The sequence below is a fragment of the Lonchura striata genome, chromosome Z, assembly GCF_050655825.1.
Source record: "Lonchura striata isolate lonStrDom1 chromosome Z, ASM5065582v1, whole genome shotgun sequence".
NCBI classification, from domain to species: Eukaryota; Metazoa; Chordata; class Aves; order Passeriformes; family Estrildidae; genus Lonchura; species Lonchura striata.
In genome coordinates, this window is record NC_140740.1 from 20802180 (window position 1) to 20828182 (window position 26003).

A 26003-nucleotide genomic window follows, 5' to 3' on the forward strand; every position below is an offset into this window, starting at 1 on the left:
GCTCATAACTTGCTCTGTACTTTCCATCCTCTATCTGAAAATGTTTTGCAGAAGTATCTAAATTTGCCTCTAAAATATGACAACTGTCATTTGTCCAAAAACCTCATCTGGAGGCACAGGAGCATTGCGGGCAGTCTCTTATTTGACCTTTTACATTACTAGTGGCCTGTAGTGTGCCTAGCAAGTATTGACCCAATGTGGATGAAAGCTGGCAGTCTTCCCCAGCCCCAGTTTAAGACCCAAATAATTTCAGCAGGTTTTCCTCAAACAAAAATGCTGTTACAAAAATGCTGTTATGCTCAAAGGCAAAATATTACAGTGAATTATATATATTTTTCACTATCTAGAACTGTCTAGAGTGTAGGAAGCTGAGTAATTCTATCCCTTCTAGGAATATGGGGAGCAATAGGTTTGAGTCTATTCAGATCAAAGAAGAAATAGAACCCGTGTCTCCAGTTAACATGTTACTAACCACTAGTTGTTATATAGAAAAAGTCAGGAACAGAAAAGTTTTCTTAAGAGAAGAGTCAGTCATCATCAGTTCTTTGAAAAGTTGCCTGTAGGAGGGGACAATATGCTTCAGTCAATACTTGAATACCCAGCGGGAATGTGGGTGAAGCCATCTCTGCAGCCCTGGGTAAGCATCTGATGCTTCTGATGAGGGATAGGATTTTTGAAAACCCATTTGCTTGATCTGGGTCATTCATAATTCTGTCACATACTGCTAGGTTTGGATCCTGTTCTGTAGCACAAAAATCTTCCCATGCCTCAGATCCTAGCACGCTGTAAATTCCACTGTGACACTCAGTTGCCTTAATAGTAGGTATTGCCAAATTGAGCTTTTTATGTCCCTAAACCATTTACTGGATCTATTCCATAGCCCCTTCCTGTCACAGGGCCCTTCTTTGCAACAAGGCAATTACAGCAGGGTGTGGACTGCTCTTTATGGTTTCAGTATAAGTTCATAGCGAGAAAGAACATTGCTCATTGACCATTTTCCTATCTTGACACTTTAAAAATTGCTTCTGTTCCAAGGAAGCTTAGAAAGAAGCACTGTCATTTCACTGTCCTGGAGACATCTTAATTTAAAGCTTTCAAGCTGGGGGCAGGAAGAGTTGGGGGTTCTTCCTAACTGGCTACACTAGAAGAACCCTTGAACAGTTAGGAAGGACCTCTGTGGATAACTACATGTATGTAAATATAAAATGAAAATTGGAAACCACCTTTTTCAATAATATGTATTTTATCTAGTAAGACTAAACCCCCCCAATAGTAATACTCATGAGACATTCAGAACTGTATCCTGAACGAGGGAGATATTTCTGGGTTTAGACTTGAGATTACATGCTGGATCCCAAGGCTTATAGAAAATTCTCTTGTTTGTTCCACAGATTAACTTTTTCATTCCTTTCTCATTAATGAATCTGAGAAATTCACCTACTCCTGTACAGTCTTTTCCTTGGAAGAAATGTTCGTAATTCCACTTCCTTCTTCATGAAGGATAATGGCATAAAATACCTGACTAAACCTAAAAGTTCTGAAGTTAAGTCTGCTTCCTACTGATCTCCATGACCAAAAGAGTGGCAAAAATAAAAGAAGTTCTCATCAATTCCTGCTATTGCTATTTTATTTGGGGTCTTGTGATCTACCATACCCAGGGAGAAATACAAGTCTTGCTGACTTTGGAATCAATGTACGTAAGCTTTTCTGCAGTTTATTACAAAGTTTCACAACGTAGAGAAACTCTAGACAAACCTCAGGACTGCGAATCTCTCTATAGATTCTAGGGCCAAAATTTTGTACTTCTGAACTAGAGAAATTTTTTTATACTCATGGCTTATATGGCCCTTGGCCCCTTCATGGAAAGGGTTTTCTAGCATTACTGAATTGAAATTTTAGTTATTTAGGACACTGCTGGTCCCTTTCACTACTGTATGTCCTGTGTAAAAGCCTGAGCCCACTAAAATGAGTCAGGATCTCTTTGCCAGATCTTTAATTTTTTAATATACCAAAAGGAAAAGCCATGTTTATTTTAAGTAATCCCAGTCTATCTTATCACATCTCTGCTTTCATTGGTACAGTTAGCATCTGATTAAATTTTCTGTATTCATAATAAATGTTAGAGTACCTGAAGTATTCCTTTATCATTCTATGTAATACTCTTTACTCTAGGCTGCATATTGCACTCTAAGTGCTCTCCAGAGCTTAGGAAAGAGCTCTGGCTTCTGTGGCAGCAGGTGGATTGCTGCATACAGCTTAAAAGATAGCTGAACTAATGGAATAAGTAAATGAGCTTAGTTTTCTTGCAGAAATATCACTGTTTTTCCAGCTCACGTCATACTGGTTTCAAGTTTGGCCTGTAGTTGGTCCAAGCCTCCAGCACAAGAAGACTGGGAATAGTGCTTTTGCACCATTTCCAAGTGGAATTCCCAGTGGATTTGAACTTGTTGTTGGGTAAGGACTCTGTATGGTCTTCCTTATACACAGGCTGATTATGTTAGGAAAAAATCATAACACTGGTGGCTTCTGAATATTTTTCTCAGCCAGAAATCAACGTTTACCTTTTTCTCAGGAACATAGTCCACCGAACACTGCCAATATCCATGGTGTAAAACCTTTCCTGTTGGTCAATTCATTAAAACAGATGCAGTCCACCAGGCAGCTTTAGATTTGGGTTTTTTAATTAGAAAAGCTCCCCTTCTTATCTGTGACATGACTCTGGGAGGGTCTGAGGAAACACCTGTGTTGTCTAGAGATGTGAGTAGCCCTAAGCTATTTTTTTCATTTCCTGCATTGGAAGTTGCACCTTCTCAGCAGAATCTGAGGAAGGGAATGCGTGCCCACCTCTTGACTGCTCCGGCTCCATAACTCTGGATTGCAGTGACAAGCTTATGATGGCAGCAATGAGCAGGCAGCCCTGTACAGTGATTTATGCTGCAGTAGCAAGAGATCAAAACTGGTCAAGAGCCCACACTTGAGTCTTCATCAAGTGAAAGAATATCTATTCTACCCATATTCACAGTGTCCTTCATGCCTATTTCTAAAAAGTCTTAGAAAAATTAAGAAGGCCAAAATCTTTTTCCATTTGTTCACCTCTCCTGTGGAAATAGAAGACCCAAGTGGAGAACAATTTGTAGTCCACAGATACCTCTCTGTAAATACCATATGTTTAAAGGTTTTAAGAACTCAGATACTAAGACTTTGCCAGGCCAATACACTAAGACATCTTAAAAACATATAATTTTGTCCTAAAAAGAAATCCAATCAAAAAACACTAACATTTAAAATGTTTTGCTGCTTCAAAAAGAATAAAAATTTTTGAACAAAACATTTAGATCCTGAATGAAGAGCCCTTCCCTTCCCTTCCCTTCCCTTCCCTTCCCTTCCCTTCCCTTCCCTTCCCTTCCCTTCCCTTCCCTTCCCTTCCCTTCCCGAAATTTCCTGAAACTTTTCTTTCCTTTCCTGAAACTTTTCTTTCTTGGAACTTTTTTGGAGATTTCATTTCCTGGTAATTTCCTTTCCAGGAACTTTCCTTTTCTCAGCCATGATTTTTCTAGTTCCTCTGTAAACTATGTCCTGGCCATTTCTCATTAGATCTTGGGTTTGCTCTGACATACCTCTTTTCTCTAGCAGTGATAAGAATTAAAAGCTGCTCTGTTTCTTATGCTTCCTTCTTTCCCAAGCAGAGCTTGGGAAACTGACCATCATGTTGTTAATGTAATAGCTTCAGAGGGCAGCATGTAAAGAAAGCCACATTTTGCAGTTGTATGTGAAGGTCCATCTGTTTCTTTATACCAATTTAATACTTCTGACTATGTTACAATTTGCTTGGGTTTTCCTTCTTATAGCACCCCAATTATGGTGGTGGTCATTCACGTTTTTATAGAGGGAAAACTATAGAAAAGTGAGTTAACAAAGCCCAAAGCAGGAAGTCAGTAAGAGAAGTGGGAGTTTAACTGCATCTACTTGGGCTATACAGCTTAACCCTTGGATAATTTCATATAAAGAGGCTTCTCCCTCCATTATGGCACAGTTTGCCGTATTAGAAATTTAGAATTTTCTTGACTGAAAATTATCAAAAAGCTTTTCAGAATCTTACAATTTTTTTATAACTTAGTTATTTCTGATTCTCTCATTTTGAGAGAAGTGCTTACTTATCTCAAAGGAAGAGCAGAGAAATAGGAGCAGTATGACTTTTAAAGAAGTTATGCCTGAAGGACCAACTTTTGAAGGTAATCATCCAGTTCTGGAGTCTCATTGAGCTTCTCCATACTCCTGACTGCACTTTCTCACTTCTTTTTATAGCTAGTGTTTAGTTGATTTATCTGCAAATTTCAGCTTGTAAACTTTCTGTCTGCATCTTACCACTCCTGTAGTATTTTCCATGGGAAAACAAAATCCAGTTCTTTGTTTCTTGCAGATGAGACTTCAGTAAGCTGACAAATACACAGTCTAGAGATTTTAACAACTGTTTAAAGAGAGATAAAATTTGCATGGGTGTTTCTGGTAAATAGCAGAACTTACATACAGGGAAAAAACATCTTAAATTCTGCATCATTTGCATTATCTGTTTCCATAGTTAAAATCATGGGCCAATTTGGATTGTCAAATTCTGTAACTTGCTTTCTCTAACTTATTGAAGATCCTTCCATCTCCTCCTCCTTGGTGACATCTGTCTCATCAGAAATCTCAGCTGATGGTTGTTGCTTTGTGCTATTTAAGGCCTCCATGCTGCAGAGAAATAGGAAGCTAGAGTTTCAGGGATCTAGCCTCTATTGTAATTCACCATTTTTGAAAAATACATTGCTTTTTTCAAATATATATTTGAAAAATACATTGTTTTGAAAAATATATCCATTTGCAATGGATAAGTAGTAATGTTATTGTGAAAACAGAAGGAAATGTTCTATTTCCTATAGAAGAAACATTTGCTCATTGTAATACTGGTACTTTTTTTCTTTTGTAATACCCTGTCATTTGGTCTACAGTAAATAAACGTTCGGTTTCTGAGAGGAAAAACAAACCTGTTCAGAACATTGATTCATTCAAGATTTTTATGGGAGACCTCCAAAGGAAGGCCAGATGCTGAATGAAGTGGTGTTCTTTCCTCACTGGGTGACATTTTCTGAGTCAGTACTGCAGAGTTCAGTGCTGCTGGAAGTGTTCTGTTTCAGATGAAAGAGAAAAGCAAAATACTGTGGTCATCAGAGTTTCCCTTGCCCCATGGTTGAGAGTGAAGGTGTTTGTCTCATAGTCTAGGAAAAATTGCATCCAAGCTAACTTATATCATATGCTACACTGTAATTTGTCTGAGGAAGCCATCATTTCTGCTCCTGAAAACTTCAGTGACTAGCAAAGCAACACAAGTTGGCAATATATTCTTCCCAGGATGGTTGCATTTTAATAATGTATGAAGCAGTCCTTAAAGATATCATTTCAGAATCTCTTATGGATCTTTTAAAGCATAAATAATACTCAAACTATATGCAAAGAAGAATTCCTATCAGCTGTCATTCTTTCTCATAATAGTTTTTGTAACAAAAGAATCTGTAAAGCTATGTGTTCTTCTGTATTTCACATTTCTCAAGGTCTGTATTTCACATTTAAATTATTTTTAATATGGCATTCAGTATTAAATGTTCCCCTTTATATAATGGATAAACACCAGCTACTTTTAAAACAGTTAATTTTTTCTGCAGTCATTTATATTAAACCCTGCATATTTCAAATATTCTATATTTCAAGAGCTAACAACAATGATGTAACAGACTTGGTAACACCACTGTACATCTAGAATATCTTTACTGGTATCTTTACTGCTGTTCGAAATCTACCTACAAATTTACACTAGTGTAAGTGAGATCTGACTTCAGCCTTGTATTTGTGTATATGTCTGACTAAATTAGACACAAATGAAAATGTTAAGGATGGTGCTCCATCTAGAAGGGTTGGAGCCAGAGGAGGATTATAGACAGATGAACATAAAAAGAAAGAGTGAAATAACAACCTGTTGATGATTACAGTGTTTATTTTTGAGGGGCTCATATTCCCTAAAGAATCTGAAATTATTCTTCTGGACTACTGTAAAGTTTATTTTTTCAATCATGCACTTTCTGTGTCTAACAGCAAAACCTTGTACAAATCAAATGTGCTATGTCTCATCAATATCTTGTTCTCTTTCAAAGATGCTCAATAAAGCTTGGAAAAAACCTGGCCATTTAAAAAATTCATACACTTCAATGGGTTTGAAAAATCAGGCAGGCATATAGTGGACTGATATTTTGCTGTGGTCAAGGGTAAAAAGTGAGAAATGCAACTATTCTGTCTTGAGGTTATCTTTACACCCCTCAGCTTCAAGGTCTGGCTATGGAATGGTGATGCTCCTGCCAGTGAACTAGTGGAAGTAGATAAAATATAGAAGCTTTGTCTTCATTAGGTTAGTTGTTCTGCAGTCTGTCTCAAAAAACAGTGGAAGTCTATTTTCTGTAAAAAGGTAGTGGATGCAAAATAGGATATTTGCTACTGGGCTATGGTGCTGGCCTTTATCCTGCAGACAGCACACATTCATAGGAGGACAGCAAGTAGAAAGAAAGGTAGGAAATACAGGAGAGTAACCTACATCTTCCATGTTTCCATAACTCAAAAGTATGCCTGGGCCTTTGAACCCTCAGTAAAGAGTTAGAATCGTTGGGGTACTCAAAAGGCACAAATAACTATTCCATCACTAAAAAATAAGTATCCTGAGGATATCTCTGATCTCTGATCTAAGTTAGATAATCTGCTAATTTTATGCATAACACACTGACAGCCTTTCAGAACAAAATTTGAGTTTCTTTTCAAATACAGGTTGAAAAATATCTGCACAGAAGTTTCATTTGAATACAGTCTTTGCATGTGAAGACTGCATTTTACAGTAATTTTTACTAGCATTTACAAGGAATTCTGTTCATTCAAAGCCAGTATTTTTTCTTTGTAGACCTCAGATACAGAGAGGATTTCATCAGACACTATAATCACAACTAGGTCATCGTTACATTTATGTCACTAATCTTAACACCTCCAATTAATCTCACATGTGAATTCATTATTTAGAAAATGCTAGTCATGTATGAAGAAACATATCCCTTTTTAAACTCCACTAATGCAGCAACCAACAATATTAAGGTAGTATTATACTGCATCATAGCAAATGGAAGCTGATCATACAAGTGTGAGCACTTCTAAAAAATTCATCTAGATTTGAATAAAAAGGTGATGAGATGTGATTTAGTAGAGGCTATGTTTGCATATATGTGTACATATATATAAATGTATAGATAAAGATATACATACACATATTTATGTGTATATATCTGCAAGGTTGAAACAGTGCACTCCTGTAGCTGTGACCACATGAGAACTGAGATTTGTGACAGTAGCATGAGTGAAGAAAGGACAAAAAAAAACAAGCAGCAGTGTCCGCAGTCAGCACCACGGGAACAGCTATCTATGGCCATGGGGCAGCAGGTGCTGGCACTGACAGGTGCAGATGACAGGGATGTATGACATTGCTGGGGACCCACTCCCTGCTGGCTGCAGCTGCATCATGCCAGCCAGCACCATCAGTCACTTGATGCTACTCTCCCCCCATAGATTCCTGGATGGCTGGGATCAGCAGGTGCTTCTGCCATCTCCTCTTTCAGAGGCCAGGAAATGTGATCCCCTGTATTGAGGGTTGACATAGGAATCTTGTCAGCTGCCCAGAGGGATATGTGGGTTTTCAGACCTTTTGCAACACGATGATGGATGGGAGTAAGCCAAAAGGATGAGAAAATATCCTTAATTAGAATCTCAAGAACTATTCAGATCTAAATTCTTCTTTTAAAAACAGTTTACAAATGATGGACAGAAGTGTTTTGTATGTCTGAAGAAATAATTGTGACTATAGGGAGGTGTAAGTTTACACAGAATCGCAGAATAAGCTGAGATAGAAGGGATCCACAAGGGTCATCAAGTCCATCTGCTGGCCCTGCATATCACCGGCCCAAGAGTCCCACCATGTGCCCAAGAATATTGTTCAAACATTTCTTGAACTCTGACAGGCATGGTGCTGTTAATACTAGCATGAGCAGTCTCTTCCCATGCCCAGCCACCCTCTGGATGAATAATCTTTTCCTAATATCCAAACTAAGCCTCCCACAACAAAACTTCAGGCCAGTCACTTGAGTTCTGCCACTGAGCACCACAGAGAAGTGCAGAGAAGAAGCACCACATGAGGAAGTTCATTACAGTAGACTGCAATGAGTCCTCACCTCAGCCTCCTCTTTACCAGCTGAACAGCATGCATTAGCAGAAATTCTAATATAAAGCTTTAATGCTGGAGTCCTCATGTGATTTGTTTTGTTTCTTTCAGAGAAAATCACAAAAATATATATGGTTTAGTTTAGCTGCTGTGGGATCTCTGAGTCTGATGTATGTTCTTTATACTTAAAAAGCCAAAGTTGCCCAGTGTAATTTAATCAATACTGAACAGAAAAGGACTGGCAAGTTGGCAAGATTGAGCATTAAAGAGATTTTGCAGTCTCTCTTTTAGAGAGCACACAAACCTCTGGAATCTTCACCTCTCCAGCTTCATGTAGGCAAATGTAGGCACAGCAGTGCAGCAAGGTGTGCTCTCTAATGCAGATGAGGCATGCAAAGCAGCAGAAGATGTGGTGGTGCTGACCAGTCTGCTCCAGGCTGCAAGATCAGCACAGACAGATGAGTCCCAGGGCTCTGGGGCTGTGCCAGGTGTACCACCTTCCAGAGCTCCCCCATACCCAAGTTAAGTAACAGAGCTATACGTAACAAAGCAAAAATTCCACTATCCTAGTGCCCTTTTTTAAAAAACAGATTTTGTTTGTACTGACACTGCAAAATATTGTAGAGACACCTTAGCACACAAGTGTGTGAGTGAAAAAGGATAGACTGAACTCCGTAATCAGGTGGAGATCTCACGCCCTGTTGAGCTTGCAGTACACATGTACTGTGTACTGTCAAATCCACTCTTCGAACATTTGTAAGCAGAGAGAAGCAGGTGTTACTGGCAAAGGGTGTCAGTGCAGTTTGGTTTCTCAAGAAGTGTGATTAGAGAAGGTACTTGAAGGTGGTGAGAATAATCACTTGGCATGTGTAAATGAAAGGCAAATCCAAGCAGAGGGTTTGGTGTAATATTGTCAAAAGCACATTTATGTGTATTTTTTTGAAGACAGACTTACGGTACCAGACAATTGAATTTTTTTATTTGAAACTTCAGTAAAGTAGTATAGAAAAGACTAGCATGGGGTTATAGAAGTTCAGCTTTATATAAGCTCTATAGTTTGTTTCAAAAGGAGTACAAACCATAAAAGCATTTTATGATTTTTGAAAAAGAGGTAAAAAATATTCAATTTTCCTGTATTACTGCTAAACATTTTTGCGTGCATGGAGTTTGTTAGATAATGTAACTGTAATAATGTTTTATGCATTCTCCTAAATATACAATTAACGTACAGTAGTACCAGCATACTGGCTTATGTCCATTATTAAATGTAAAATTTTAAGAAGTTTGCATTAATGAAGAATAAAATTTGAGACATTGGTTACATGTAAGAGGAGAGGAGAGGAGAGGAGAGGAGAGGAGAGGAGAGGAGAGGAGAGGAGAGGAGAGGAGAGGAGAGGAGAGGAGAGGAGAGGAGAGGAGAGGAGAGGAGAGGAGAGGAGGGGAGGGGAGGAGAGGAGAGGAGAGGAGAGGAGAGGAGAGGAGAGGAGAGGAGAGGAGAGGAGAGGAGAGGAGAGGAGAGGAGAGGAGAGGAGAGGAGAGGAGAGGAGAGGAGAGGAGAGGAGAGGAGAGGAGAGGAGAGGAGAGGAGAGGAGAGGAGAGGAGAGGAGAGGAGAGGAGAGGAGAGGAGAGGAGAGGAGAGGAGAGGAGAGGAGAGGAGAGGAGAGGAGAGGAGAGGAGAGGAGAGGAGAGGAGAGGAGAGGAGAGGAGAGGAGAGGAGAGGAGAGGAGAGGAGAGGAGAGGAGAGGAGAGGTTCTTTGGAGTCATAGAATGACTATAAATGCTAATGCAGTTGAACACTGCAGCCTATAATTCCTTTGAAGTTGTCTATTTTCTGCCTTAACATGTAAATATGTTGCTCCAGTAAAAAGAAAAGAGACAAAAACATTTATAATTGGTGGCTAAAAAATTTTTTCCATCCAGATACAGGAAAGAAAGTGCTAGTGAAAATGGAGGGCACTTGAAGGTTTTTTTCTGACAGCAAAATACAATTTACTAAATTGCAAGTCAGCTGATTGGCACTAGTGGGTTTGTCAGTTAAAGATCATTGTGGTGGTTTCTAGACAACACAAAAGATATGGAAATTTTTAGAAGTGGACTTTTAATTCCGAATTTTTCCATACTGTAAAATTTTATTACAGAAGAAGACCCAGTGAGATCACAGTTTTCACCACACAAATGAAGATAGTGGTTAACCTAACCTTGTTAGGTCTTTGTTGCAGACGATATCAAAAAAGGAACATATTGGGCAGGTCTGAATCTTTTGGGAACCTCATCAACTGACCTAGTCTTTAATTTGGAACCTATACTATACTATTTCCAAGCCCTGGAATGCTATGAGAAGCAGCTCCATGTCATTGCAACAGGCCAGGACTGGGTTATAAGTGATATAGATTTTCTATATTTATAGAAGGTTGATAATTATTTATTAAGGAACTTATTGGTTTTTAGATTGCTATTAATTAGTTGGAACTAATTGGTCCTCTAATTTAAATACTATTACTATTGGTAAGAAACTATTCTATTGTGAACAAATTTCTATAATATATTTTACATGTTTAAAATACTAGGTGTAGTAAGTTAAGAACTGTTTCTCATTCTTTTATCTTCTCACAGACTTTTCCCAGAATAATGCCTAGGAAAATTGTGTTTCTCTCTGTGGTCAAAGAGCTGCTGCTACAGTTCCACAGCAGATAAACCAATTAAAAAGAAAGATGAACAAACTAAATGACAAGACGGAAAAAAAATTAAAATAATTTCTAACCTTCTCCACTCCTTCTGTTAAAGAAATGCTAAAAAAGACCCAAAAAATATCTGGATGACAAAACTATAGAAACGGAGGCTAGATTAGGAAAATGAAAGGCTTTTAGTCTTCAAAAGTCTTCAAAATTACAATGATTTTCATTGCCTTCATAAAATCAGTTGTGGGTGTTACTGCCATATTTTCTTTTGAGCTTCCATTATGATGATAAGTTTTGCATTAAATGAAAGCAAATAGTTGTTTATACTTCATTTTGCAGCAGTCAGCATGTCACAAAGTTAGCACTTCTCCTCTGAGATTTACAGAGTAGGATTTAGGCTAATTGCTGGCACAGCAGATTTCAGCCAAAGGTTGCTTTCATTTAAGCATTTTGTTTTTCATATGCCTTGGCTGATTTCAGGTTATTGGAGTCCAATATAATTACTTGTTTAATTGCTTGGAAGAAGTGGAGCTTCCGTAGTTGAAAAATAGCTTATTTTCTTTAAAATAACTGAAATCTGGCTTAGGGTTCTCTAGAGTGCTATGCACTATATAATTGTGTTATTTTATGCTTTTAAAAACTCTCAGAATAGTCCTGAAATCTTCGGAAGCTAGCTAATCTCCAGGAGGATATGATAGGTCTGTTGCAGGGTTTGTAAGAATATATGACAACTCAACATCATAAGAAAAATTGCTTCTAAATGACTGTAAGACTGGGTCAAAGACTCCAGAACCAACTTCTTTCAAGAGATGACCACCACATAAAGGAGAGGAGGAAATGTTGACACAAAGTCCAGAGAGCTTGTGAAAAAGTGTTAATCAGTTTGACACTGGTCAGCATCACTTTTATTTGTGCAGTACAAACTTATGCTGTGTCAAAGCACACCAATAATGGAAAAAATGAAGGGAAAAAAAGAGAGGTTTAATGTGATAGTTAATGACATGGAGGAGAGTAAAATAACGAATAAGGCAATAAGATAGGGAAAACTGTAGCCTGCATGTTGAGGAGCCAGAGATAATCCTAATATGTTCCGGGTCATTATTTCTGCCCTTGATACAACTCATTTCCTTATTACGGAGTTTAAGCATGTCACTTTCAGCCTACTCTCCTTTGGTGTTAGCGTGTGTGTTCCTGTGTAATCTATCAATCTGTTCTTTTCCCTTACAACTTTATTTTTTACTCATTTAGTACAAAGGGAGGGATCTCCAAGGCACTGAAATTCCAACAAGTTTCAGGAAAATTGTATATTCTTATGCGAGAAAAGAGAACCAGAAATTACTCCCAGAAGGACTCTCAGCTGAAGGCAGCAGTTCAGCCTGAGTTGTGACAAACAGAAGCAGCAAAGGTTCAGCAGAAGGATGGGTACTGAGAAGAGAAATCCCCAGAGACCCTGCCACAAGAGACCTTCTCTTCATATTGCACTTTACCCCAAAATAAAATTCACAGAGAACTAGGCATTAGTTCCAGCACTCACAAAGCTAGGAGCTGTGCCTTTTAGTTGAAATATTATGTAGAGATTCCTGTTGCCTAGCCTTAACCCACCTCATTGAAATGCATTCTTGTTTTTGTTTGGGATTTGTGTAGTGTTTTCTAGGTGGGGGTTAAGGGTTTATGCCTGTATTTGTTTGATTTGACTTGAATTTTTTTGAGGTGTGATAGGCAGGGAGCAAGTGGTCTGCATTACTGAGCTTTAGTTGCACCATCAGCCAAGGTACCAGCCAAAAACACGACACTGAATGTTTTTGCAAGGGAAAGGTTTGCCTCTTCTCTTTAGGGCTAAAGTTAATTTTGGGTAGAATATTGGCACAATTTATTACATTTCATCCTTGGCTTTTGTGGTGAAAATAGAGATTGCTTTTTCTCTGCCTAGTGTGGCAAGCAACCTGCTTTCTAACGGTATGAAAATAATGTAAAAAGAAATATCTAGTAAAAATACTTCTATGATGGGAGGGAATCCGGTCTTTTTGGAGACTGTTGCAAGACATATGTTGGCTCACATTGCCTTTCCTCTTCTGAGCATCTGAAAGGTGCACTGCATCCCCAAACCTCTACAAACCACAGTTGCAACTGTTTCAGCTGAGTCCTAAGTAATCATTTGCAGAACTTCAGGGCGTTGTGAGTATGCTGAGGGCAAGATGCATCTGCTTCTCACAGACGCAGTCTTGTGAATGCAGCAGACAAGGATTTGTGAATGATGGGAGAGGAAAAGATTCAAAGAGGCTACAAAGCATTCCTCTGGTTCTTCTCTTTTCATATTTCTTTTTGTCTGTCATCTCAAAGCCTGAAGCTGAGAAAGCCATTTAGTCCAGCTCACATCCACATCAGTTCTCAGGGACTCCATAGGAATCAGCAGTGTATCATATGAGCTCTGGAAATGGTTCAGAGTGTGCTGATCTTGGCTTTATGTCTGGACAGCTCGACCTAAGCTTGAAACAGAGAATTCAGAGAAAAACTGTTTTGTGCTTATGTGAAGAGAAGAATGTTAGTTGAGATTGCAATGAGACATTTTGCTTGTACTATATCTTGCTGTGTCTATTAAATCTATTAAACAGCAGCTAATTGCAAAACCCTCTTGCTAATTGGGTTTTTTCAAGCTGCTAGCAGTAGGTATCATGTATGATTATGCCTCTTCTGCTAACTGAACATTTAACATTTAAAAGATGAAAGAGCGTGGAGAATGGAAAAAGGCGCGCGGAATCATTCAGGTTGTTTTAGCATCTCAAGTTTTTATTCCAATGGATGATAATTTTGTTGGTGTTAAGGAAGTAGCTGATGCATTTCACTTGAAGTCTTTATAGATATGAAGTTTGAAAAGAAAGATGTACACTGAGCCGACCTTTCATAAATGCCTAAGTCTTTCAGAGGTCTGCAATGTGAGATTGGAAACCTCAGATCTCATAGAGCAGATCTCCATCACTTTGCTTAGTCGATGAAAATAGAAGGTTCAGGGGGTTTTCCATAGTATGAGAACAAGGCATGATATTATAATATTTAAGGGTAGTAACAGTAGTAAGCTGAACATTATCATTAAAAAAAATAGTTATGACATGTACTATTTCTGAAGGAACACAAAGCAGATATACAACCATTTTGAGAAGGCATAAAGATACCAGAGTATCCCACACTGGCAAAGAGCACACATTAGCCACTTATTAACAGAAAAATATTATATTTTCATTGTAATTGAGATTGCTTAGCCAGATTTCAACACAGAAGGGACTGCAAGGTAACTTTGAAAGTTTGTAGACTTTGAAGAGTTTTTGAGTGACTCATTCTTGAAGCTAAATATGAGAAATTGTTAATAAATTTTCTTTATGTAATATTGCTTGTACTTGAGCAGTCCACATTTTCTTCTCATATTTTTTTACCTTAATATAGCTTACAGCTGTTCTTTGGTATTCTGTAAAGGTAGATCAGTTAAAACCTTTTTGAAGCCAGACAACTGTTCTGAATTGCAAGCTACTGATTCAATTCTGAAAATTTAAGATTTTTCAACTCTCCTATCTTAGTGATGATAATCATGGTTGTGTGTATTTGAATAGCTGAATGTGAAATTCTTTCATTTTGACTTTTCTCTAAGTATCTGTTTTAGCAGTACTTTTTCCTGTGCATTAAGCTTCAGCCCTGTGCATTTGCAGCACTCTAAGTGTAGTCAATAAAAAGTAAACATCATGTCTAGAAGCTCTTAATTGTTATTTCATAGCCATATCATCAACTCTGTCCTTCCTCTTGTCCTGTCACAAGCAGACACTTAGGAACAACATTCCTAAAGTCCTTGAATTCAATAATTCAATTTGGGTAATTATTCTTCATCTGTGAAGAAATATACTCCTAAACTTGTTGCAGGTTCAATTCTTTTTCCATTTGTTCCTCCTACATCTTCCTTAAAAGGAAAGAAGTGGTGTTTTCCACTGTAAACAGTATGGATAAATATTTTAATTTTGTTTTATCTTAAAATAAATTTCATTCTGTGTTTAACTTAAACCCTTAATGCTGTGGGATATGGGAATCATGAGGCAGGGGAGATACTAGCATAGGCACTAACTTTTTGTTAGTTGCCAGATTCATTCCTTATTGATTGCTACCAGCTTCAGAACAAAGAGGTCTTGTATGGTCCTCATAGTCAGAAACTACACATCAGTGTGGTGGATCATTAGTCACTTTCTTTCCTTAAAGCAAAATTATACACTTTTCTATGATGAGTAGTCTGTGTGTCTTTAACACTGTCTTTCTTGCAGCCCATGTCAAGGATTGAACTTCCCAAATTATGTATTTCAGACATTGAGAAAGAAAGGACTTAATGGCTGTGACAGTCCAGACCCTGATGCAGATGATTCAGTAGGTCACAGCCCTGAGTCTGAGGACAAGTACAGAAAACTTAATGAAGATATTGATCTAATGATCAGCAGGCAAAGATTATGTGTAAGTACTCTGAGCTCCTTTTCATATTTTTTTACTTTCTGATATTTCTCTGAATCTGGCAGGCATTGCACAAGAAAGAAAACAAAGCTTGTGAAAGCCCTGATCCTGACTCCTCTTATGCTCTCACCCCACGCACTGAAGAAAAATACAAAAAAATTAATGAAGAATTTGATAATATGATCAAGAGCCATAAAATACCTGTAAGTACCAAAGGTTAGATGGCTGTCTGCTGATAACTGCTGCAGTAACAAACCATAACCCTTTCAGTTCTGGCTTCTTAAGGAAATAAATTCAGCGAGAAAGAGGCTTTAATAGCCAAATATATAACTAAACACTGTGGTGACAAAATTTTACACAGAATAACTGCTGCAGTAACAAACCATAACCCTTTCAGTTGTGGCTTCTTAAGGAAATAAATTCAGCTAGAAAGAGGCTTTAATAGCCAAATATATAAGTAAACACTGTGGTGACAAAATTTTACACAGCATATTTTTCTTTCAAGTCTCTGACTCTAACACACAAACAAAGCCTCTTATGGATGAAACCTACAGAAGGAAGTGAAATATATATATATATATATATATATGTATATATATATATATATATATGAACTATATTCACTTGATTTTCAGAAGTGTTTTACCACACCACTTGCCCAAATTATACTTAAGAAAATAACAGCGGAAATCTTTCTTTGTGGACTGGCTAACAAATTGACAGAATACTTTCTGTTGTGATATAGAAAAAGCAATGTAGAACTGAGATTGCTGTATATATAGTAATTAGTGTTTTTAGTGTGTGTTACTTCAATTCTCCGTTGTCTCTGCTAAATTCAGTTGCAGCACTGAAGGGTTACAGCTACTTGCTCACTGCAGAGAAACAGACTGCATGAGAACCTAATGGCAGGTCTCAGACATGTTTGTGTGTTGGGGTGATTGTACAGCTTTATCAGAGAATTTACTTTGACGTCATCAGCATTACTTTAATGGTTTAACATGAGCTAAATTTTGCTTTAACCAAGTCAAAATTTCTAACAATCAGTCATATGCCTTGCCAGATATCTAAGAGAAATAACTCTGCATGTCCTATTTGTTTTGCACGAGACATACAAAAGATGAATTATTTGTCATTATGTTTAATAGTAAATAGTAAATAGCAAATAGTAAATTTGTAAACACACCAAAAAAAAAAAAAAATAGAGGTTTGAAGGTTATATTTGATTGGTTTTCCAAGTGTCTGTGGAAAACAAAGTAGGAAACCAAATATTTGCTCAGATCCAAAGAAGCATTTGAATTTGCATAGGTAACTTCTTATTTCTAAAAGACAAGAATAAGAGATGATTTGTAGGTGTTCATTTGTCATTCCCATTCAAAGGTTGCATGGTTACCTACCAAAAATATTGTCTGGATGCCCAGAATGCACAGTGTCTTCTGTACAGTGTTAGTCAATTGCACATACAAAATCTGACAACTATGAGGATAATTCTTAAGGAGGGTCAGATTCTGTCTCAAGCACTCAAAGTGTTCTTTCCATTAAGTCTCAGCAGAAGGATTTTTCACTCAAGATTAAAATTAAAATTTGAAGAAGTTCTTACATCAGGCCAAAAATATTTTGGAAAAACTATAAGGACATTAAATAATACTTTCCCAGAGACTAGAAAACATCAAATTTGATAAAGCAATATTTAAAATAACTGGTTAAGGGTGCTCAACATGTATGTAGAATATCAGGGAGGAATACAGATATATCCACATTTTTTGCCTCCCTTTTTATTTGCTTCTTTTGGAAAGCTGTTTTTCTCAGAACAAAAAAGCTCTAAAGCTGTCACTATTAATTTGGTTTTTCAGGATGCAACTCAGCTTGACAAATGATGACTGCAGTATTTAGGGAGTCTGTTTTAAGCCAGACTGCTTAACCCTTTTTCACATCAAAATCTCACCGATTGTCATTCTTTCATGCTGTTTCTCTTTCAAGGATGACTTTTGGCTTTTTCAAATCAAACTGACGGAATTTTCAAGCTACTCTTCTGCCTTAAAAATATATTTGGAGTAATCCTTCAGAACATCTGTTAATCTCATGCTACCTGTTTCTTTTCTTTCCTAACAAAACAGGTCATGTTATAATCATCTGAAATTTTAAGACATTAAAAAAATCCTTGGAAAAAAAACTTCATTCCTGTAGTAGTGATTTCTATCTCTTTATTTACCTCCATAAGTATTTGGGAAAAAATTGTCTTTTCTGTAAACTGAGGAAATATATAAGATTTGAAAAACAGACAGTTAATCTGAGCATGGTATATGAGTTTTGTTTTCCCAAAATTAATGGAATTTTCTTCCAGTTGCTTTCATTAAATATAACTTTTTGACGTCAAATATAGTCCTGCTTCAGGAATTAATTGGTGATTTGGGGTATAACTTCCTACATTTCAGGAGGTTATGAGGTGCAGTCTATTAATCTTTTTGTGAAATTACTTCAGAGACATTTCAGAGATACAGAACAGCAAAATTTTAGCATTTTTTCATATAAGACAGAATAGCCATTCTCTGAATACATCACAAGCTGAGCTCAGGGCCTCTGTCCTACATCAAGCTCCTTACCACAATAGGAAGAACCAATACATATTCACTGCTAATGCAACAGGAACTTCTCTTGGCATAAGCTGAGATGTAATGGGCAAGACAGAGATCACAACTTATGCATAATGGCAATTTGTAACTATCTAGTTTTATATATAAATAATATGGAATGTATAAAGTAATATCCTTAACTGGGCAATGCAGAATAACTAAGTCAAGGAAGATGTATTCATTTACTTGTGATCATCAAAGGTAGCCAAGAAAACTGGGGAGAGAAGAAAACAAAATTAAGAATAAAGTCATTGAGTCAAGTCTCTAAATCACTACTTACAAAATATATAAAACAATGCATTGCCTCTGCCTGGTTCTGTAACATAAAAATGTTGTTGCCAAATGAAAACAGCATTGGCTTTTGCTCCTAACAGCTAAGCCAAATGTTTCGTCAGATAATTTTCTGGGGATAAGTATTCATATTGTCCTAAATCATCTGATAATAATTAGACACTTATTTGTAAATTTCATAAGAATGATGAAAGCAGAGGAGATAGAAATAGCTCACAATAAGGAAGCTATAAGTATCTCTGTCTCTAAAGAAATGAAGTCCTGGCTGAGCATGGGAGACATAAATCCAATACTTAACACAGAATATTTGGCCCATAAATTCCAAGGGGGTTGAGTGCCCAACACATTTTTGGCATCATGTACCACAGCTTGTGGAGTGACCATCTAACACTGTGTGCTGTACACTGGCAGTATCATCTCTGGTGAGCCATCTGCCCTCTTTGACAATAGTGTCCAAAGGAGAAAGACAAAGGAAGGGGAAAAAATAGGCAAAATGTGACAAACTTTATACACATGACAGTATAGACTTTGTCTATATTGGAATTAGCAAAAAAAGCAAAACAAAAAAAAAAAAAAAAACACACTAAAGCAGCATGAAGTGTTCTTATTTCTGAGGTGAATTCTTTGAACAGTCCCCATCAGGCTTTTGATATCTTTTGATGCCAAATTACATTCACATTGACGTTTTCCTAATTTTGTTTGTTAGTCCAGGCCAGGAACAATTTCCAATTGTCAGTCTACATGTAGTCATGATTTTTTAAGGCTGAGAAAGCTTAATAGTATGGACATGAACTGCTCTGTGGCGCAGATGGCCTCAGTTCCTCCCTAGTTCCTACTAATATAGATATTACACAAGTGCATCAGAAGCTTTAACGTCCATCAGGCTGAGATGGAATCAATACAACCCATGGCTCACCACCAGGAATGACTAAGGAATCTGCAGTTCTTGGTGAGGAATGTGTAACACTTTAATAAAGTTAGACAGAGGAAACTGTACCTAGAGATGTAGTGTTTAATACTGATGTTTACCCAGTCAAACTTCTCTCTCTCAGTTTTGACTGTGGAAAAGAAGAAATACAAACTACTGTATTTGAGATATAGTATATTGTGCTGAAAAGCAGAGAGTAAACTAACGTTGGTCTAATAAAATTGCCTATGAAGTGCTCTGTTAAAAGATGTAAGTTAATCCAGATAGTAGGCAAAATGACAAAAACTAGACCATTCATACAGAAATTAAACAAATAATTCAGCTATTTTAAAAAAGTATTTTTAAATTACAAAATGAAAAGTAACAGTTTCACATGACTAGGGAGGCTGGCAACCCAAAAAGGTACCAAGATTTGAGCTCTTTAGTGCTGTACAAATGTAGAAAAATAAGAATCTTGAACAGTTTGGTTTGTACATGGAAGGAAGAGCATAGTGGTTAAAGTAAACAAGCTTTTAAAATTCTGGCATGATTTTCAGTTTTGCGTTTATACAGGTGTTTAAGTTTAGCTAACAGAAATTTAGATTAGGAAAATATATTAAGAAAATAGAGGCAATCAATAACAGTCTCTACCCAGTCTCAGAAGGCAGACTTCATAGGTCTTGTGACATAGGGTGACAAAAACCTCACACAAAGTACTACCTTGTCAGTGACAGTCAGTGCAACATAGACTGGTTGGTCCATGGGCTCAAAGCCACCAGGCAGAGAGAATTCCATCACAGCCCTGGATGTTGCAATAATCAGAAACTCCATATTGGCTTATTCGTGTCTCACATCAGGCTGTAATTGGGACTGAAACATGGAGAGCTCAAACACTGACTTCAAGTTCCACAGTCCTGTACTTCTGACTAACGTGGGATTTAGGAACATTTTAGGTCCTTCTGTAGCCAATATAAAGAATTACTTGCTTCAAAACATACCTTCAAGCTGATAAAATGTTTCAGATTATGCTATGTGACTCTATTTCCAAGGATCTTAGACCTGAGTCATAAGGCTGCAGATTACATATAGATTCTTACATCTGTAGATTAGATGTGGAACATGTGGATTCCCAAATCACCTCACCTTCCTTTCCTACCCCTCCTTGAATCAATCAGCTTTATGAAAAATACAGCCCTTGGAGTGCATTTCAGCTTCTCAGCAAAAGGAAGTAAATTCCCTTGCGCCCTTAGGATGGGGAGCAATGCCAGCAGGTCCAGCTACTCAACTACTATTGCTATGGCCATCTCTCCAAAAAACGAGAGGGTATCAGAGCTAAAATTAACACTTCAAAATAATTAAAAGGCATTTGTATAAAATGTCCTTAATGTCATACCCTGAAAATCTTGCTCTTTGTTTTGGTGGTTAGGCAAAATAATTCCTCTATATTTAGAGTAATATATTCTCTGTCCCTGGAGAGAACCAAGAAAGATAAAAAAAAAAAAAACCAACCTTAAGGGATAACTGTAATTTGATGACAGTGCTGTAATACAGATGTCATAGCCCACAGCTCCAGCCAGAGAAGAGATACAGGTGGCATGTCAGGGTGCCTCAGTTGCCTGACTAGCAATTGATATGTCCAGTTCTCCTCCTAGGTTCTTGAAGATATACCAATACTATCAGCTACCAACAATAAAATTAAAACCTTTGATTTCCTCCCTTGGAATATGTTACCAGTCTACTTTAAAGAATTTTTTTGACATGTTTAAGCTCTTGAAGCTCATAAGATTATAAATGTTAGAAAACTTGCAAATTGAGGGGTACTTGGTCTGTATTCACATATTGAATATCTAAAATGCTGTCTGGTAATTCTGAAAAGGTTTTTCTAATAAAAAAGGCAAGAAAATAATTTTAAAAACAAATAAATTAAATATGGATTTTTAATGTAGTCATAATTTTTATGGAAATTCAAGCAACTGCTACCCAAGAAACCACAACCAACAGTCACAACCAGCCAAGGAAACCTGAACTGAGCTTCCTAAAAGCATAATGAGATATACATCTCCTCTCAAGCTCTGTTAGTGTGGTACATTATTTGCATTGTTTTTTTTATTTTAAAAGCATTCTTGCAAAGGGAAGTAACTCAGAAGATCTTGCCTTTAGGTATTTCATATTGAAAAGGTATCACTGAACACCACTTCCATCTCCCAAAAAACAGCCCACAAAGACTAGTGTGTATCTAATATTCTTGTATTTGTTAGCTGTCCCTGAGGAGAACTTTACTTTTTTTAAGCCCTTCCAAGCTAAGATAGAAACTCATTTAAAAAGTGATTTACTCTATTGGTGTCTTTTATGTGACTTGGGATAATTCTGGTGCTAAAGAGACACAAGCTGAAATTAAGGCCTTCCCTTTTGCATTATATCTCTTACAATTTTTTTTTCCATATAATGAAGTTACCATTGTTATGTAACCTTTATCTTGCAGTAATCTATGACACTAGATTAAGGTGACAAGTGAACAATAGGACTTCAAAGAATGAAAGAAATAGAAGATTGTGCTGCATTAGGCAGAGGTTTGTTTTAAACAAGTAAAAAATAGAAAAGATGGAAAAAATCTTTCCAGGTCTTACAGAATAAATGTGCAAGCTGCCTAAAAGGAAGATGGAATCATTATTTGAAAAATCATATTTAAAAGCCTTGGTAATTATTTTGATACTCTTCTCTTGAGTCTTAGGGGAAAGGGGCAAGCACAAATATTTTACCCATCAAGTACAAAATATTTGAACTAAATATAGAGTAATGGTACTTAAAGGCTGTTTCAGTTTTGTACTATTCTTGTATCTGTTTTCCTTTTTTACTTGTACAGGCTGTTCCACCACCAAACTTTGAGATGCCAGTTTCTATCCCAGTGTCCAACCACAACAGTCTGGTATACAGTAACCCAGTCAGCTCGCTGGGAAACCCCAACCTTTTACCACTGGCTCATCCTTCTTTGCAAAGGAATAACATGTCCCCTGGTGTGACACATCGGCCTCCAAGTGCAGGTAACACAGGTAGGCTCTGTTTAATCCCATTCCTTCAAATGCTCTCCTATCAGCTACTTGCATGCCTTGGGTCACTTTAAATTGTACTCCAAGAAAAAGGAACTCTATTTTTAACAGTCATAAGAGCTTGTCCAAAATTGCTATGTTGAAAAATCAAGACACAAAAAATAAAATACAAAATTTTAAAAAACCCTGCATACTGAATATTGACTAAGATTGAAGGAAATCCGTGAAGTCAATAAAGGATAGAAGGGCAGACAAGATGCTTTTTCATAAAAAGGCAGCTTATCTACTTAATTCATGCAAGTACTCATTATAACATAAAGCACAGGAGAAAATGTAGCCAATGTAAAAAAAAATTGAAGCATTAAATTAGAACACTCATTACTCAAATGATCAGTCTACATGCTAAATGCAGAATTTATTTTTATTGATTCATTCACAAGTTCCTTGGTGGGTTAATGTTAGTTGTGCTCTATACTTCAGTGCTATACATAGCAAGGGTTTGTGTTTTGTTCTGGTGATGACTAGAGCTTATCTATGATTAGGGTAAGTGGGGATTAGGTTGTTTCAATCTGTCTGCCTCCAGCAACATCAAGATCTTTAAGTGCACCAGATTCAAAGAATCATTTGAGGCTTCCAAGTGCAAAGAGAAGTTTCAAAAATCCTTAGTGCGAATGTCTGTGCAAAGCTGAGGAAATTAAAAACTATGTATATGTATTTATTCTGAGTTACATTCTTCTCCAAGAATCCTCAGCCTCTTCCTCCCAATCCTTCACTTTTCTGACTAGCATTCAACTAAAGATAGTTTTCAAATGAAAGACTACTATACATAACTTTCAAACATAATTTTTCTTATGCTGTGGAAGCATGAAACTAAAATAAGGAAATTATGGGTACTCCATATTTTGTTTGTCCTTGAAAGGCAAGTGTCTTTTACAGGTAACGTTAAATATCATTATTTTATAATTATGGGTCTGACTCGACTGCATGTTGAAGCCAGAGGAAAGAAATGATGGGTACTACAGCAGGCTGATTGAAGGTAGAGAAAATATTTTGAATGTTTGAGTGTTACAATTTATTGTGCTTATTTACATTTCATTTCAAACCTCCTAGGTGGCCTGATGGGTGGGGACCTCACAACCGGTGCAGGCACCAGTGCAGGTAAAGAGAGGAGAATTTATATTTATTTTTCCAAGTAAAAAAACTACTTACCTCAAAAGCTGAGTTCTAAAATAGCTCCCTTTTGGAGAGGGGATAGTAAAAATCCATTAGCATTTTTTTAATTCCCTCAGCTGGGTTGTGGAGCATTCATTGATATTTCTGCTTCTCCTATTAGTAGAAAGAGACTTGTTTTCCAGCAGCATCAAAAATCTTACACCTCAACACATTCCACAGAAACAAATGTCTGGTTTACTTCACATTAGCCTTTCCATAAAAACTTTTGGGTGCATTGCTTTGCCTTGTTCAAGAAAAACTCCTGGTGGAGTCAGTGTGAGAAACCTTGATCCTTTTTGCATCCTGGGAAGGTTTTAAATTGATTTGAGTGGAACTGGGGCTTCATTCTATTAATTTAAGCTTGAATAAAGATTTTAATAGTGAGTTGCTCATTGTACTTCAATGTACTGTGTGTAAATTGTGTTTATGCACAGTAAAAACCCTGCTGTAAAGACCATTGCTAGTCAGCAAAATCTCTTAGCATTTACTTAAATAATTAGTAATTACCTTCAGCTTTGTCATATGTATTTGCTTAACTGCTTGATACACAGCAGGTAAAGAAATTTCAAAATACCCAGGTAGAGAAAAAGATAAGCCATTTAGTCCTGCTCCCTTAGAATTACCAAGAGCTGTACTTCCTGAGGTCTGTGGTATTGAAGCAATGTTGTCAGAGTAGTCCCCTTTGCTCAGTAAACTCAGTGATTTGTTAGCAATATCAGCAATGTTGCATTATGACAAAGACAGATTACAAAAGACATGACAAAGACAGATTACAAAAGACAATGGCAAAATTAATTTTGCAGTTTGAGAAGTAAACACATATGTACACAGAAAACAACTGACTGGTAAAGCATGATGTTTTGCTGGGGAAACTGCCCTCAGGGAGAATTGTATGGAAAAATAGTTGGAAGGTCCATTTTGTGCACTATAAATCAAGGCTGATATAAATGGCAATTCCAATACTGTTGAAGTCACTTATTTTTGTTATAATGATTTAGGGTTTTTCTCCCTTGTCTTTTCTCAGCCTGAATTAGGGACCTCCACTCTCCTTTTATTTTCACACATGTGAAAATATGAGTGACAGATATTTGTGCAATGCACTCACAGCAGAGTTAGAGCTGCACAACACTGTACCAGAAAGGCACTTTAAACACATACTAAAGCTTTGAGGAGTCATTATGTATTAATTTTGGAGTAGAGAAGACAGACCATGGAAACTTCACTTCAGTTTCCTTTGTTCTCCAAAAAAACCCCAAAAAAATAGCATGACAGAAAATGATAGTTTTGTTCATTGTCTTCTGTTAACCTCTGAAACAGAGCTAAAGTAATATTCATTCTGCAGTGTTTGCATTTCATCTTTCTTTTAAGCTTGAGCAGAACTTCAGGAACAACAGCAGTGAGACTGGCATGGGAATTGATCGCTCTGTTAAGGGGCTCCTTCTCCTGGCTCATTTACAAATATCATCACCTCATTATTAGTCTCCCATTCCTTTAAATACACACTGAAAAGCAATTAGTAAAGAAGGCAGTGTTTTCTTTTAAAACAGGGTCATATTAAAATTAAAATTCATCTGCATGTGCATTTCAGTTAATAATCCTTGCTCTTAATAAAATCTGTGTATCACTACACCACCCGAAAATTTATATTCTTTCTAAATATTGGGGGGGGGGGGGGGGGGTGTTAAATATATTTGAAGCATACATAAGCATAAGAAGACAATGGTTTAATTATTCTTAAACAAAAATTAAGGATTTGCATTAAGCTCTCAAGCAATGCAATTTTGGAGTAAGCAATTGATTTGAGAGTTATATATAGTAGGAACATTGCTAAGAATACATCATAAATATTTAATTACCAGTATAGTCTTTGTTCTTTATTAGAAAATAAAAGCTTTAAATGTTGTTAAAGAAATGTTTTCTAAATCTCTTCAAAGCAGAACAATATAAAGTATTAGATAAAGGGCTGAAGAAAGATGGAAAGGTCACTATAAGTTTGAATCCTCTTTCATAGTTGTATCATTCCACAACAGCGATATTTTGGACAGCCATCTTTCTTTAAGGTGAAGAAGAATAAACATCAAAAGTTCTCTTTATTCATCATATTTCACAAGAAATAAAAACTTGTGTATTTTCTTCTATTTGGTATCTCAGAAGCTGGTAGCATGATCATGTTTGGTTCATATTTCTGGACAAATTAGAACCTTCTGAATTTGCATTTTTCCACAATGTCAAAAAATAGCATATATTCAAAATATTTAACTTCTAACACTAGAAAATGAAACTACTTTTTGTTACTAGCACCAGACCTCAGTTTCTGCACTACTTCAATAAATTGCATGAAAAATAAATTGCGTTATTACTGCAATATCAGAAATGGAAAATTATTATTTAAGACAGTGTTTTAAGAAGTATGCTTTTTCATTGGTTCAGATTATTTCAAGTAATAACCCTGGAATCATCCACAATTTACCTTGGGAG

At 36.8% G+C, this 26003-nt stretch overlaps 1 protein-coding gene across 35 annotated transcripts in view; it reads left to right on the forward strand.

Moving 5' to 3' along the window:
* Positions 1-26003, forward strand: part of MEF2C (myocyte enhancer factor 2C) — a 130945-nt gene that overhangs the window by 81349 nt on the left and 23593 nt on the right. For 16 of the 35 annotated variants that reach the window (XM_085566577.1, XM_085566601.1, XM_085566590.1 and 13 more), the window contains 4 exons: positions 15298-15357; positions 15504-15641; positions 22130-22316; positions 23424-23471. In XM_085566577.1, coding sequence (XP_085422703.1) covers positions 15298-15357; positions 15504-15641; positions 22130-22316; positions 23424-23471 — 433 coding nt within the window. Of the gene's footprint in view, positions 1-15297; positions 15442-15503; positions 15642-22129; positions 22317-23423; positions 23472-26003 lie in introns of all 35 variants that reach the window. The other 19 variants (XM_085566591.1, XM_085566603.1, XM_085566598.1 and 16 more) reach the window with 5 other exon arrangements.